Source organism: Aotus nancymaae, unplaced genomic scaffold (assembly GCF_030222135.1).
Source record: "Aotus nancymaae isolate 86718 unplaced genomic scaffold, 86718_ANA_hifiasm-v0.15.2.pri h1tg000059l, whole genome shotgun sequence".
Classification (NCBI taxonomy): domain Eukaryota; kingdom Metazoa; phylum Chordata; class Mammalia; order Primates; family Aotidae; genus Aotus; species Aotus nancymaae.
Window position 1 is genome coordinate 11,466,469 of NW_026988473.1, and position 16,323 is coordinate 11,482,791.

At 38.7% G+C, this 16,323-nt stretch overlaps 2 protein-coding genes across 3 annotated transcripts in view; both read right to left on the reverse strand.

Moving 5' to 3' along the window:
- Positions 1-576: 576 nt before the first annotated feature.
- CNTF (ciliary neurotrophic factor) lies at positions 577-8,215 on the reverse strand. Its single transcript, XM_012471444.3, has 2 exons — positions 6,468-8,215; positions 577-5,311 (listed from the first exon to the last, which is right to left on the reverse strand). Exons 1-2 carry the CDS (start codon positions 6,579-6,581, stop codon positions 4,823-4,825), a joined length of 603 nt encoding a protein of 200 aa, XP_012326867.1. The 5' UTR covers positions 6,582-8,215; the 3' UTR covers positions 577-4,822.
- A 178-nt stretch (positions 8,216-8,393) lies between these two features.
- ZFP91 (ZFP91 zinc finger protein, atypical E3 ubiquitin ligase) overlaps positions 8,394-16,323 on the reverse strand; it is a 43,343-nt gene continuing 35,413 nt past the window's right edge. For both annotated transcript variants that reach the window (XM_012471443.3, XM_012471442.3), the window contains exons 9-11: positions 15,267-15,381; positions 12,497-12,596; positions 8,394-12,153 (exon numbers count right to left, since the gene is read on the reverse strand). In XM_012471443.3, the coding sequence (XP_012326866.2) occupies positions 11,643-12,153; positions 12,497-12,596; positions 15,267-15,381 (726 nt within the window). In that variant the 3' untranslated portion in view covers positions 8,394-11,642. The remainder of the gene's footprint in view (positions 12,154-12,496; positions 12,597-15,266; positions 15,382-16,323) is intronic.

Below are 16,323 nucleotides of genomic sequence, written 5' to 3' on the forward strand. Positions count from 1 at the left end.
GTCTATAACGATCCATATAGTCAGCTATTTTTCATCATTTTCATTTCATAAATGAGGAAGCTCAGAAAAAAGTGGCTTTTCTCAAAGTTTAGAAATTTAAATAGACTTTGTTACAGGGCAAAATTTGGTACAAGTCTGTACGGGCTTTATCCAAGAAGTGGGTTAGGGAGAATGGATTTCAGAATAAGAGGATCTTGATTACTAATGTCCTATGGCACAGGGTGTAGTGGAGTGAGCTTTAGAGCTAGAATTAAGACTCCAGGCCTGTCATATGCTAGAGGAGGAAATGTGGGCAAGTTAATGCTCATTCTCATTTTCCACATCTAAGAGATAATATGCCAGAGTATTAAATAATATAAAATAGTGCAGAGCTGCCTGACATGGTACATTATTCCCTTTCATACTACCTTGAACATGTGGATAGAAATAAAGAATCTCTCAGTAACTGTTTCATATTTTCCTCTGATTTTTAACAAATTTGGTTTCTACCTCCAACCTGACTAGAAATGGGCTAGTCAGGGTTCTTCTCTTTCAGTCAAAGGCTTAATTGGGGGTAGAGGAGTCAACTACTTGAAATTAAACCATGTAAAAGGAAATCTTTCTCATCTGCAGTCTAGCTGATAGGAGGACTACATATTCAGAGGGCAAAACATTGGCTTGTGATACAGAGGCAATCTACCTTTTCTAGGCTGACTGGCCCTGGGAGTTTTGCCCAGCGTGAGTGGCCTGGCATGGAGGTTTACTTAGCACGCTTGATTAAGCCTGGCCCTGGCTGGGAGGATTACGTTTCATCCAATACTGAAATCACTTGAAATTCCCCTCATTCATCCAAAGATGCAGAAAAGAAGTAACTCATGGTATTGCTGAGAAAAGAACTTTATTGTTAGCCATTCTTGCATCTTTTGTTTTCTATGTGTTGAAACCAGATTGATACAAACAATATCTTCTATGTTAAAAATCATAAGCACATGGATTTTATCTCACACCCAGACATTTCATCAAACTATCAAATTATCTTATTCTATCTTTATCTGTGGTCCTCAGAGCTCAACGGAAGCCAAGAAATAAAGTTTCTATTGCTCCTCGCTTTTTGAATGCACCCACATTCAGAGAGCTCATTCTTGGGTGGGTCTGATGCTTGCAGTGCAAGTGGGATGAGGCAGGAGGCCAAACCATTCTTTTTAAGGAATGTCCTGACCTAAACACATTAGTATCACACATACACACACACACACGCGCCTCGAAAGACAGAGAAATCAACTGAAGTGAAATCTAAATTCTACTTCCCCCCTCCTTTCCTCTTTACCAACCCCCTTTACCTCCTGGTGGAGGTCTTTCTGCTTCCTGTGTCTCTATTTCACCCCTTAACAGAGATGCTCAGGTATCTCATGAAGAGCTGAGGTTTCACAAACAAAATTCAATCTAAATAACTTTTTAGATATGTATTCCTGAAATATTTACTAGTCCTTTCCCTGTCTGACAAGTGATCACAACAATGAGTCATCCTTTGGTCATTAATCCACAGCAGCCTGCAATAACAGCAATACCAGAGCTATGACTTTATACTTTCCATTTGTATTAAAACTCTCACATCACTTAAACCTGATTATCTTAATGCTAATTTTATTCCATGCTTGGCCTTCAAGTTGTGCTAATTTGCAAGGCTTTTCCAAATCACTCTCTTACATGAATGCAAGAAAAATTTATCAATTCTCATCTGTGCAATTCCTTCACTCAGGAAAATGGAATCTCTCTACCCACGGAGAGGACTTTTCAGAAGTTCCTCTCTGAAAATAGATGGAAGAAATTGTTTTTACAAAATGAGTTAGGGCTAGAAACTAAATCTATGTACCTTAAACTATAAGTCAATATATATAGTTTTACCATACAAGACTTCCCAGAGATCTTATCTATATCAGATCTAAGAACCAAGAGAATAAAACCTAATGAACAAAATCTTGTGGTTCTACATCCTTAAAAAAACATAATTCCATAGTGTCATCATTATCCTCTTCTGTACTATAAGACACACACCTAGAATAATAATCCACTGTAAGTCCCTTATTCTACTTGATTTATCCATTTCACATTCAGATCTCATATATGCTGATTTTTGTTGCATGGTCTACTGCTCGTCTCCCCTTTATCTAAGAGCTTTCCCCACACTTCTTTCGGGTGCATATTGTATGCTTCTTCAAAGACAAATACACAGATTTTTTGCAAAGTGCTGAGAATGCACTTGGTAAAGACTTAGTGATTCTGTGACTTAATTGTGACTTACACATTGTTTCTATCTCCTCCCATCCAATGGTCAGTATTTGTGCCTTTTCTGTACCCTCTGCCACTTCAAATCCACCTCTTACACATACATATTCCTTCATATGCAACTCATGAGAGCTTAAGCCAAGCTCCACTGAGTTCTAAAATGTCAGCAGATGTCTGCTGGTATACTTGCTGAACATAAAACACTTGGAGAGGGGACACTTCTTTTTCAAAAACTTTTTTGGTGGAGGGAGTATGGGGGCAACATCTTTTTATTTTTTATTTAAAAAATTTCAAAATGTATTTTTACCTGCATAATTGATGGAGTAATTTTAGATCCTGCAGGTTCATAATCAGTTATTTCCCATTAAGAAGTTTTAGATATCCCTATTTCTCCACTGAACGAAAGTTCTCCAGATAGCTTTAAGAGTTTCACATTAATAAGCAGAAACTTTGTTATTTGAGAATGCTGCTGTTAAGCAGAAGAAATGATTAAGACAAGGCTTGAGTGGAATAAGACTATACATTCAGTGGGGAACTACATACCTGTACCCAAATTACAAATGACCAATTCTTCCCTTGTCTCATGACTTGTATTTTGTACCCAACCAGTACAGAGTATTTTGTAGTTTTGTATTAAGACATAATTCCTACCTCCTGCAGGAAACTGCTTTGGGCCCCCATTAATTTTCTTCCTTTAACTTCCTAACAAACCTGGGACTTACAAGTCTCTCTCTCTCTCTCTCTCTCTCTCTCTCTCTCTGTGTGTGTGTGTGTGTGTGTGTGTGTGTGTGTATGTACACAGAATTTCTGGCATCTCCAGTGAGAAGAGAGTGGGCCTCACCTTCTCCTCATGACTAACTCCAGAGAATGCGAGGTGAAGGAGTTCTGTGACTTTTTAACTTGAGTAGTATTCCACTCACTGTCCACAAATGCTTGGGTTACACTGTCTGCATCACTGATTACAGTAACAGTGTACATGTATGTATACACACACACAATTGTATTTCCAAAATGCATACTAGAAAGCAGGGCCTCACTTTCCCTGAACTGTTACAATGCCTAGCCCAGAGTACTCTGGTAATAGTTACTTCGTGGAGTTTGTACACACACCATGTAAGGATACAAGCCAAGTTACCCATCCCCACTTCATGAAACCTAAGGGAGCTAGCCCTGACTCTTGGCTCATTTAAGAAAACAGAAGCCTCAATTAATTAAACTAACCTGGGCCCCCAATCCATGATCTTGAGTTTTAACTGATAAGTATAAAATAAATGACACACTTGAAAATGTTTGGATTCACATTATACCACCAGGTACACAGCCACATTTAACAACCTTTCATACTATGTGTGATTCTTACAAGAAATTAAAGGCAGAGCCTGATTCTTTGTTGTGCAGCACAGAGGCTTTGCTGTATAGTTTCAGAGTCTCTGGCATCTCCAGTAGAAACAGAGTTGGCCTCACCCTCTCCTCATGACTAAGTAATTCGGTGACTTAACTTGAGTAGGATTCCACTCAATGTCCATAAATGCTTGGGTTACACTGCCTGCATTACTAATTATAGTAAAAGTGAGGTAACCTGGTACAAGTCGTGCCTAACCCAATATTCAAGAACACTTAGTGGGCACTTTAAAACCAGGCTGTATTACTATACAGCCCCAGCTTCCAAGGTTCAGAAGTTTGGTGGGCCTAATCATTTTCCAAAGTGGAATCTTAAGATCTCCAGCTGCCCTCTTCACTGCCAAGTATGAACAACAAATCCTGACTTTAATGCTAAAATTTGCAACTGACTTCTGAGGACATGTAATGGCAGCTGTTTTCCAGCAATGGGAATAGATTACATGGATGCATCTTCCAACATCCTGTGACAAAGAGGCACAGTGATTCATAATCAGGCCTCTAAAGTGAGAGGCACACAGGCTTTACAAGGAGAACAATCTGTGTTCAAACTTAGTGCGTCACTTGTTAGCTGGGTGAGCTTAACCAAATCTCTGTGGGCCTATTTTCTCATCTTCCAAATGGGAGTACCACCACCTTGCTCACAAGGTTGTAAAAGCTGTACATAATAAAGACCCTTGGCATATTGCCTCAATATAGTAGATAAAGTTAGCTATTATTTTTATTCTTTAAGCATTTAAATTGGCTAAAGAGTCTGATTTTAAATTGAGTCTTCTCAGATGAGCCATCCAGAACCAGAATTAACGTAAGTATATTCTGTCTGTAAGGCTGTTAAATGTCTGTAGAGGTTACTTAGTGTTAGAAAGGTTAGAACCCTGAAGTGGAAGGATGTTATCCCTGCTCCCACCCTCTTACACCTACAGCACGTACACACACCCACCCCAGACTAAATTTATATGCACATTTGTGCGTTGTCTCCAACCCTATTTAATGAAAATACCTGCAGTCCTTCAACAGGCTACAGGTGGTCAGGGAAAAAAGAAAAAAAATGCCTGTAGTCTTAATCATTTTCAGATATTTGAGATGGGAAAGTGAGGCCCCAGGGAACTATGTATATTCCATTAGAAAAGAAAATAAGGAAGAGAGAAGGGACCAACTGCTACATTTTCTTCTCCTTAGCAATATAATGGCTCCCATGTGCTGGGATCCCAGTCTGATGAGAAGAAATGACACGAAGGTCATGGATAGACCTCACTGTCCACTGTGAAAGCTCCTGCAGCACCTTTAGGCCCCACAGCTTCTTCTCAAAGAGACCACCATCTCCAACACCAATAGGCATCCCATCAGCCTCACTAGGGGGAATCTTGTATTCCAGGAGTACCATTAACTCCTCTATCTGGTAAGCAAAGGCAGCAACTTGGAGAAGAAGGGTATGTATAGCTTGATGGAAGTCACCTTCAGTTGGGGTAAAATGCACCTGCTGGTCTTCTAAAAGCCTGGCCAACAAAACATGGAAGGCACGATAAGCTTGAAGGTTCTCTTGGAGTCGCTCTGCCTCGGTCAGCTCACTCCACTGATCAGTGCTTGCCATTGGCACCCCATCCACAGAGTCCAGGTTGATGTTCTTGTTCAGGCCCTGATGCTTCACCTGGCCGAGGATACAGGAAAACACCACATCTTCTGTAATCATCCCAATGTCCTTAAAGCACCCCTAAATTTCATACAAAATCTCTCACCTCTCTGGCCAAGGATCCAAGTTGTAAAGTAAATAATATGCCTACAGTAGGAACTCTAATTTGGGCTCCGTGACTGGGCTTTAGAAAGACCCAATACTCCCTGAAATTGAGTACCTATGCATTTTTCTTGGAAGAATGTTCAGATTTCACTAAGTTCTAATGGTTGAAAACTACTGATTTAGAAGAATATTTCCTTCTCACTTCAAACTCTCTTGGAAACTGGAATATTTTAATATTAAAGTATTTTTAAACATACTTGTAGACACCAGCCACAACTTGGAAGCCCTGGAATATAGCCATTGTAGAATTTATCTAACTTCCCTCTCCCCATTGTACACTTCCAAAGAGTTTGATTTCTGTCTGGTTAGACTATACAAAGATGAATCAGTTCTCAGAGAGCCTGATTTCAGAACTCTCCACAGGGGCTGGAGTATTTCCACAGCAGATCTTAAGTGGAGACTGATGGGGATCTCCCTACTATTAGAAGACCAACCCGGAACTCCACAGTTAGCTCAAGAATTCGACACTTCCACAAGTCTCCAATGAATCTTCTAGATCTTTTTGATAGCTTACCTTTCTCTTTAGACACACTCTACTTTTGATGCAGAATACTAAAAGGTAGGTGGCTACATAGGAGAAATTGGTAGGATTTAGCAATTCCCCCAAGTTCATAGTACTCTTCCTCCCTATCCTATAAACCTTTCATTTGCATAGCTAAAAAATTCAGAACAATGGCTACAAAGAACCCAAATTCAAGAGGGCCCATGGCTAATCTGTTCTAGTAGTATTCAGAAAACATGCAAACAAAGCCTCCAAGACATATAAGCCAATTCTATCTAGAACCCCATATATATTTTCTCATTCAAGTAACATATCTCCTAAACAGCCTGAAAGAAGAAAATAAGGTAACATGGGTTTCCTCAAGGAAAGGGCCCATGTCAAATAACCTACATGAATGACTACAGGATGAGAGCTTTCACAATTGGTAACGGAGCTGCCACATGATGGTAAGTTGCTGGATCAGAAAGTACGAAAGGAAAACAGACAACAGCAAAACAGGCAACTTACATAAGATTCCGTTAGAGCAGTCAGGTCTGAACGAATCTTCCTTGCTAGCCAGATAGAGCGGCTACAGAGGTCCCGACGGTGAGGGGTCAGTGGTGAATGCTCTGCAAAAGCCATCTCCTAATTCAACTGTCCCAGGAAACAAGTGAGCTGGGTTTACTTCTGTCTACACTGGTCCAAATAAGAAATGTGACTCCCACAGACTAAACCCACTGGGCATTCTCTACTAATGGGATTGTGCACCCCACCCCCATGCGGGCCTGACTCAGAGGTAGTAGCAAATTCCTGGCTGTGGAATTTTTGTGCCTGTGGAATCAAAGGGCCCTTTTTAATCAGTCTTTTTTTTCCCCTGCAGCGTCTGCCTCCATCTCTCTCCTCCACTCAGTACTTAGCACACTTGTTTCTATGTCATTGTTTTGCTTTTGCACTTAGCAACAAGGTCACTATCATAATAATCCTCGTGGCACCCCTGCCTAATGTAATCTATCTCATACACACTTAGAATCAGTTAATTTTATCACCCTTCCTTATCCTCCCCATGTCCTTTTTTTGTAGGCTGGCGAAGGGTTCATTCAATAAAATTATTATTATTGATATAGCTGCCATTTATTAAGCATCTACCATGGGTCAGACACTGTGCTAAATGCTTTAAAGCAATCCCATTTGATCTTCAGAGTAATTCTGAGGTAAATGCCATTTCTCCCATATAAGAAACTGAAACTGCAAGAAATAACATGCACAAAATCCAACAACAAGGTTTGAATTTAAATGGAAGCCTTTGATTCTACATTTGTTTATCCCACTGACTTTCCAACTTTATTTTCTGTATAGGTAGTTCACATTTTGTTCAAGAAACAGAGGTTGTGTGAAATAAGTTCTTTAAAAACACAGCATTTTTTCATGGCCATTCTTAAGTATTTTTTAAAGGTAATTTAATTTATACTTAAAAATCAAGCAAAGGAGCATCTCTAATTTCAATCATGGTGCCTTCCTGGTAGCTACATAGGAGGAAGGTACTGTTTAGGCCTGTTCTCTTCCAAAGGACAGGAAATACCCAACGCTAACTTGGTAACATTTCTAAAGCAGTCTAACTCAAGTGACAACATGCTTTCCTTTTTTCTTCTCTACCCAGTCATATCACATGGTTCTTAAAATAAGAGAATGAGCTGGGCTTTGAAATGACGATAAAAGAGTTAAAAGGTATTTGGAGAGCTGTCAGTCTATACTGCATTTAACTTGGAGAATGACACTTATTGGGTAAGGGCTGAAAGTTTCATTCCTAAATGAATGAATTAGCTTTCATCATTTATATCATAGATATTGCCAATAAGCTGAAACATATGCCATCTTAGAAGCAAATTTACAAAAGTAAACAATAAATGGGAGATGTGAGAGAGCAGCCTGGGCAGCAGTTACAGTAGGACTTCTAAGAAGGCAGAAGGATCACAGTTTTTTCTTTTTTTAAAAAATCAGCACTTGATACATTCAGTTTTGAGAAAAAGTACTGATATCAAATGCTACCAAGGTTTTGTCACTATCAGGATAAAATTAACCTCACAGAATCCTTAATGTTCCATCTACTAGGTTAGTATGACCACTTTTCCTAGAAGGTAGTTGTCAAAACAGCAAGATTTCCAACTTTACTGAATGATAACAGAATCATGTATGTCATTTCAGCATTTTAAATCAAGAACTAAACAGTAAAACATTAACCACCTGATTCTCAACAAAAGCAAACAATAGTATGCCCACATAACACCTGTTCTGAGAGCATTTGGGTTTGCTTAGCAGCATCACGTTTCACCCCTAGGATAACTGTAACTCAGTACAACCAAGGAAGACAAGTTGCTTCCATGAAGACCACTTTTATTTTTCTTCTTTACATATTTATTTTTAATATACCTTACCTAGATTAAGAGAAAACAAAGATTTGAAAAGCAAAGTATCCCTTTTATTATAATTTCTTTTTACATAACCTTTTCAACCTATATTCAGGTAACTACCTGTCTCTCCCATGAAAGGAGAAGGGTCCTGCACATTACAACAGGCAAAAAAGGCTTTTAGGAAATAAAATATTTTAAATTGATCCATTACATTTGTTCAATTTTCTTGAGTACACTGGAAAGTGGGAAAACACAAAAGGAGAAAAAAATGGTATTTCAAACAACCAGACTATAATAACCTCAGTTAGATTGATAGTATACTCTTTATACTTTTTCCCCAAACAGGTACAAAGGAGGTTTAAGTGCTCTACGTGGATGCTTTTCTATACCTTAACATTTTTATTTTACTCCCAGTACTCCCATGGCCATGGCCAGTGTTTGCTCAAACTCTCTGAAGCATTATCAAGGAGTCTCAATTATGTAAAAGAACCCTGGGCAACCACAAACAAGAGGGTAGACATCCCCAAAAATATTAAATAGTTTTATCTCAACTACAGTTTCAGAATTTAGAACTGCCAATTCAAGATGGAAATATGCAGTGGGAAGAGTTATTAAAAAGGTAACAAAATTTGACTAAGAGTATGAAATGTAGAACTTTAAGATTAAAAGAGCTCCTTGGAAGGACAATGAGGCATATGGAGCAGTAAGGAAAGCAGGAAAAGGGCTGAGATAGTTTAATTACACCAACTCTTTTCTATGCAGCATCCCTTTATCAAAAGGAAAAATATAAAGTCCATAAAAAATATTTTAGTATTGCAAACTGCTGCAATAATTCATTGTACACAAATGGCAGCTATGAAGAGGGCCCTTGTCCCCTAAACGGAAAGGAAAAGTACAGCAAGTTTCTAATTAGCAGAACTCGTTTTTTTTGTGGGGAGGGGAGAGTGGTATAGGAAAGAATACATTTTTTCCCATCTGAGAAAGATCTTAAAAAATGCAGTTTGCTTTTGTGTAGGTGGCTAATATATCTGATGACTAACCACTGCAAATGAAACCTAAGGAGACAAAGGATAAGTGCGACAAGGAAAAAACTAAGAGTGGACTATAACTGCTAGCTAGTCAAACAGTATAAAAGGGATTGGAGATCAGAACAATGTTTTTGTAGACTCACCCAATCAATCTTGTATTTTCAAATCTACTCAATATACCAAAGTCAACTCCAAACCCTTATTGTTGGCAGGTAAGCATATTCTACATCCCTTCTATCTTTATTCCATTTTCTATCCCCATATTGGAGAAATGGCAAATCTGCAACACTCTGAAAAGAAACAATAGTGCATTTGAGACTGCTGATTGTAGGTGTCTCACTCCCTACTTCCTGGCATCCCAACTGCCGACACTAGTGGGTGTAAAGTAAGCCTCTGTCAGAAATGACATTTTGTTAATTCTCTTTTTGGGAAAAAAGTATTTAAAAAAAATTGATAAACCACGTTTGTGAAAAACAAGCTGTTCTTTCCCCCCCACCCCCCAGCAAAACCTCATTCTTTCCAATAGCCGTCATGCATTTCTGACAATAAACAATGAACAGGGTAAGCCTTCAATTCCAGCTTCTGAGGCACACAGGATAGGAACTGCCCTTTACCTAAAAATGAGCCAAAATAGGATTTTGGGCTTCTGGGGGTATGGCTTTGTACAAAAACACTAGCTTTTCTCTCCAGTGAACAGCAATAAGCAATCCATGCCCCAACAAAATCTCTATCCCAAGGAAATGATGATTCCCAGAATTTTAGGTGAAAGCCAAAGCAGTTATTATATAGAAGTATTAACTTTGGCTATTAAAATTTTTCCTATTCTGAAGTGTTACTGAAGGGGAAACAGAGCAGTTTTCTTTGACTTAAAACTTTAGGACTCATAGGCTTTGTTCCTTCACTAACAGCAGTGTCCTTCACTAATAGGGAGCTGGAATGAACTGATGATAAAGCAAAGCAAAAAAAACAAAAAGCAAGGAGCCAGAGTTGGGCCAACGAGGGAAATATAAGGAAATGGTAGGGATAACAAAAGAAACAAATTCGCAAAAATCTTCTATCTATAATTTAGATTCTGAACAACCCTCCTCATCCTCTAGAAATTCCTAAGTCTCAATGCTCTAAATATCTCAAAGAGCATACTAGTTACCACAAACCTAACATTCTTCCCTAAAAAGGCTTCCAAAAAAGCACTAGGCTATTGTAGTGATTTTGTTAGTGCTGAGGACCAGCTTTCTTTAAAGGCCACTGGAGAGCTATGATTTCAGAGGCTGGCTGTGCTTCTTCAACCCTATGTCTTGCCTTCAAAGTACCTGTTATGGAAGGGATCCCATGTCAAAATAATCTAATCTCTCTCTCTCCCAGCCCCACAAAATATAGCAACAAAGACTCAAAAAAAAAAAAAAAAAAAATCAGACTTTCTGTTAATAAATAAGGAATCTCAGGTTCCACAACACAAAAACACACATGTTCAAAGTGCAAATTTCCGCCATTAGCCCGGGACTTTTCTCATCGTCTCACTGATACAGAGCCCTGTCTTACAGTCAAAGAGACTGTGTAGAGGGCAGCCCCCTCCCTATTGGGAGCCTGCTTCCAGCAAGTGAGCACCATTGAGAGCCATATGGAGGGTTGGGAGGGGGGGACTGAGATTCTGGGATCGAAGAGGAGAGAGGTGGTCCCCATATATCCTTCCTTTCTGAAACCCAGTGGGGGAAAAGGAAGAGGGGATGAGAGATGTGTGCTGTTTTAACAGCTCACCCTGCTAAGGGGCCCTAAAGTGCCAAGTCAAGCTGCCAGCCTCTGGAGATTAGAATTCTACAGTATTTGAAAATGTGTGCCGCAATGGGAAGGAGCCAGAACCACAGGGCAGCAGTAGAGAAGGAGAAGGGATTTAGAAGACAGTAATATACTATTAAAAGCTGATCCAGAGCACATCAGAGTTACAGGTTGGAAGGGGGATCTGCCAAAAAGGAAGTCTGCTGATGGCTGGAACTGAGTATAAGAATAACCCTCACTTTAAGAGCTGCTGCTGCTTCTTTTTTGTCTACCTTTCTGGTAAAGACAACATCAATTTTATAAGGGGGGCAATAGAGGGAGAACAGGGAATGGGGGTTGGAGGGTGAATGTATGTGTGTGCTGTGATCCACAATGGAAAAAGCAGGCCCTTCGGTTATTTTACTAGATTTTAAATGCTTTAGATTTTTTTTTTGTCCTTTTAAACTCTTAAATACAAAGTCTGAGCTGTTCCATGCCCAAAGTCTTCCTTTCCACTAAGGTCCGGTAGAGTCTGAATCTTCAATCAGAACCTCTGTGGTAGCACCGAGTATGTCTGAGTTCATGACCAGCCCTTCAGTGCCCCCACTGCTGCCGCTGCCCACAAAGATCTTCCCATCAGCCATCAGGCTCACCCGTTCCGTCCCACTGCAGTATGACTTTGACATCCCTTCAGCTTCTAGCAGTAGGCACTCTCCAGAGGTTGAGTTTCCCAAGGGCTCAGGAAGAAGAGGAAGACCCTGACCATCTGAAGCCTGCGTCAGGGACTCTGGGTTAGTGCCCAAGATATCTGTGCTGGTGATAAGGGCGCCTGCATTGGCAGCCAGAGCTTCTGCAATCAGCACCTCAGGGTGGCTTTTTGCTTTGTGTGCCACTACGCTGTCCTTCTTCTCAAATTTTTTGCCACAGATATTGCAAGAAAACTGGTAGAAGGAGTCTGCATCATGCTTCTTCATGTGCCAATTAAGAGATGCCTTTTGTCGACAAGTAAATCCACAGATCTCACATCTAAGGAGAGTAGAAAAACAAATGGCTGATCCAACAGAGAAATAAAGAGTGCTCTTACTGAGGGTTAGAATTCAGAGCTCATATATAATACAACTGTCAGTAACATACTTCTTTTGAAGGATTAGGAAATGTTACTAGATGGAAAACTCTTCTGATTTTCTTCTGTTTGCTTGAAAAATAGAGGAAAACTAAGAAAAGGGCCACTAATGCCCCCAATCAACATCCACTCATTTATTTGATGAAAGTAAACAGCAGTAGCAACTAAAACGTTTGCAAAGCAGCAAACCTTCAAGTAGGACATATATCCTTCTCACCCAGATGTTCACTGGTAAATAATACTCACTGTAATGGCTTCTCGCCAGTGTGAATCATCCGGTGCACTGCGAGATTGTGGGAACTCTTGAAGGCCCGAGCACAATATTCACAGATATAATCCCTTTGATCTATGAAGAAAAATACTGTTGTTAGTGTTCTTTTTAGATACCCTGTAAGTATTTTCCCTACATTACAATAAGTAAGTAGATGATGGGGCAGGTAATTTAGAGTAAAAACAATGCTGCTTTCAATGTACAAACACTTTGGGTAAACAAAATTTAAAAACGAAAAATATTGCTTTTAAAAAAAATCCAAACATTCAGTAGCGTAAGAACCTGTTTAAAAAAAAAACTAGGTAAAAGTTGAAAACTGGAATCCTAATCTCAATTTTACTACTAATCCAGGTCTTGGACAAAGTGTTTAGCAAGTAAACAACCATATTTTCCATATATTTTATTCCTTAAAACAATTTTTTTTCACAGACCATGAAAACTGAATGCTTACACAGAAAGAATCTGGCATTCAAACAAAACAAAAACAAAAAACAAGAACTTGGCACTGTACAGAAACTGATCCAGAGGTAATCATACCCTGTTTCCAGTTTAAAAAATGTTACCCGGCTGGGCGCGGTGGCTCATGTCTATAATCCCAGCAGTTTGGGAGGCCGAGGCGGGTGGATCACGAGGTCAAGAGATCGAGACCATCCTGGTCAATAAGGTGAAACCCTGTCTCTACTAAAAAATACAAAAATTAGCTGGGCATGGTGGTACACGCCTGTAGTCCCAGCTACTCGGGAGGCTGAGGCAGGAGAATTGCTCGAACCCAGGAGGCGGAGGTTGCGGTGAGCCGAGATCGCACCATTGCACTCCAGCCTAGGTAACAAGAGCGAAACTCTGTCTCAAAAAAAAAAAAATGTTACCCAAGATAAACAAACTTTACTAAAAAGCCTGGAGATGCTGCTATCAAATAAATGTAAATAGTACCTGTACTTCTTCACCTTATTCTCCTACCCATCTTCTGCACCATTCAACTACCTCCCTTTGCCACTCACAACACCCTCCACCCCATTATACAGGATTTTTGATGAACGTGGTAACATGGTGTGGAATCTACGAGGCAAAGGAGCATTGTACTTATTCATTTCTTTGTCACTTGTTTGGGAAGCCCATGGACAAAGAGGTGCTCAATATATATATTTGCTAAATTAATGACACTACATTTTCTACTCCTTTTGCTTCAAATTACTAGAATTCATCAGAATGAAAACATGAATCTAAGTTACAAGGTGAACAGTATCCAATTTAATCCTATACTCCTTTCCAAACAGCTTAGACATCACCTGGATAGCTTATTAAATGTATATACTGATTCAGCAGGTGTGAAGCAGGGCCTGAGATTCTGTACCTCTAATAAGAACCCAACTGATGTCAATGCTGGTTGGTCTGTGTTCCATACTTTATATAGCAAGGTCTAAAAATGCACAGTTCTAACTTAGGAAACTCTTAGCATCTCCCAGGTCATGTCCACACTTCCAGTTCCGTAGCAGGACAAATCTGGGTGGGGCATCTATTTGCTAAATAAATTATATTTGCAAAAAAAGTCTGCATATACTAATTTGCAGAAGGAAAACAATATCATAAAACTGCAGTAACCAAATATAAATATTTAAAATAGACTGAATTTATACAAGTTTTTCATAGGCTTGTGATATTTAACTAAAACAACCTAAAGTAGTTGTCAGAAATGACTTTTCTATGGCATAAAACAGTATTAACAGGGAGCAGAAGGAACAGAGAAATTGTAGTACCTATCAAGAAACAGAAATAACTGTTTCTTGTGGAAATAACTCTGAAGAAACATGGTATAAGAAAACTAGACTTTGGAGTGATTAAGATTCAAGTTCAATCCTGGTATTGTGAAAAAGTCTACCATTTGCCACGCTCTGTGCAGTCAATAGCACTATATATTATCTCATTTCATCCTTACAATAACTGATACTGATATCCTTAATACACAGAGAAGGAAAAATGAAAAGCTGAGAAGTAACTTGCCTACAGTAAATGAAGGAGATAATACATTTATCAGCATAACCTTGGGCAGAAGACATACTTCTACAACTAGAATTCCTAGACTTACTCTCCAAGATTGTTGAGAAGGTATTATGTAATTATAAAGTGTCTGGCACATACTCAGTGGTATGTACCCAATTTGTTCCTATTAGGTACACTGCACTGAGATGGTCAGTGGTTACAAATAAACTGAATTTGAGTCTATTCTATAATACATATTGCATACACTCAGCATCTCTTTTTGACAGTTCCTGTGGGAGCCTACATGCAAATTCAATAGCTAGCCTTTACAGTTTCAATAGCAGCAAGAAAATTACACTTCTGCTAAAAACTGGCTATGTGACCATGGACAGGTTACTTAATCCTGCGAAGCTTCTGGTTTCTTAGCTGTAAAATAAGACCAATATAAACCAATTTAGTGGTGTTGAACAGACTGATTAGCAATAACATATATAAAGTATTTAGTCCACAGCTGACACAGAATAAATGCTCAATAAAAGATCATTATCCTGGTCATAGAAGTCCAAGAAGTCAAAGGATAAAAATTCAAAAGTCCTAGTATGTCCATCCTTTGTAAAATTTGTCTTACTACATTTTATTTTCATACCTTTCTTTCACATTTGACTACGGAATCTTTTAAAATTTATGTTAGAAAAACGTTATCATTACCAACATGCAAAACTAAAGTACAGTGCAATTATCTACTTGATAAAAACATTTTAAAAGTACCTGTATGATGTTTGGCATGTCGCAGAAGTTGCTTCTGGAGCCTGAAGAGCCGTCCACAGGAGGGATGGGGACATACGTATTTTTTCTTCAGCAAATGCTGGTATTTAATGTGGTGCTAAAACAGAGAAAGTAAAAGGGGCAAAAAAAAAAAAAAAAATTAAGGCTTTTTGAAAGTACTTGTCTTTGCTAAGTCAAAAATACTGAAGGAAAACCAAATACTTAGATTTCATACATGGATAGTGTGGGAGTATAATAAAATGACTAAGAACATAGGCCATGGACATATACAGACCTGGTTCCCAATCTGGGTCTGTCATTCACTAGCCTTTGTGATCTTAGGAGATAAATATTTCAAGCTCCAGTTCTCATGTGTAAAACAGAGATAACAATAACTACTCATAGTGTTGTTATGGTGATAAGAGATCATATATTGTACTGTGCTTTAGAGCATCAAATGACACACAGCAAAGGAGGAGCAGCTATTGTTGTAACTGAACCACAATCCAGAAGTAAGGCCCTAGTGTCATGTTTTATTTGCTGCTGAAGATCAAACAGATATTTCCTAAGCATTATTTTGCTTTCATGTTTCCTGCTGGACCTAAATATAAGCTGTACCTTTAACTCATTAATAATAGTAATAGTAATAATCTACTCAAGAAAAATAAAAACAAAACTTGATAAAACTCTTTTATTCATTCTACACAGAATCCAAGAAATCACAGGTTTGAGTTCTAATTTAACTTTTTTTCTAAATCACTTTAAAATGAAATCTGTTACTCTTGTCTTGGCATGCTGTTACAACCATCTCATATCAGAATTACTTACATTACATTGAGAATTATTGTAATATTGCAAGATTCTAAGAAAAGTCCTCTATTTGGGCTCAGATTCTTATTCACTTTTTTTTTTAAACAGAAGGTGCTATGAGTTTGAATGTGTTCACTACAGTTCATGTGTTGGAAATTTAATCCTCAGTGTGACAGTTTTAGAAGGTGGGACCTATAGGTCATAAGGGCTCTACCCTTATAAATGGATTTATATTATTAATGGAGAGGAT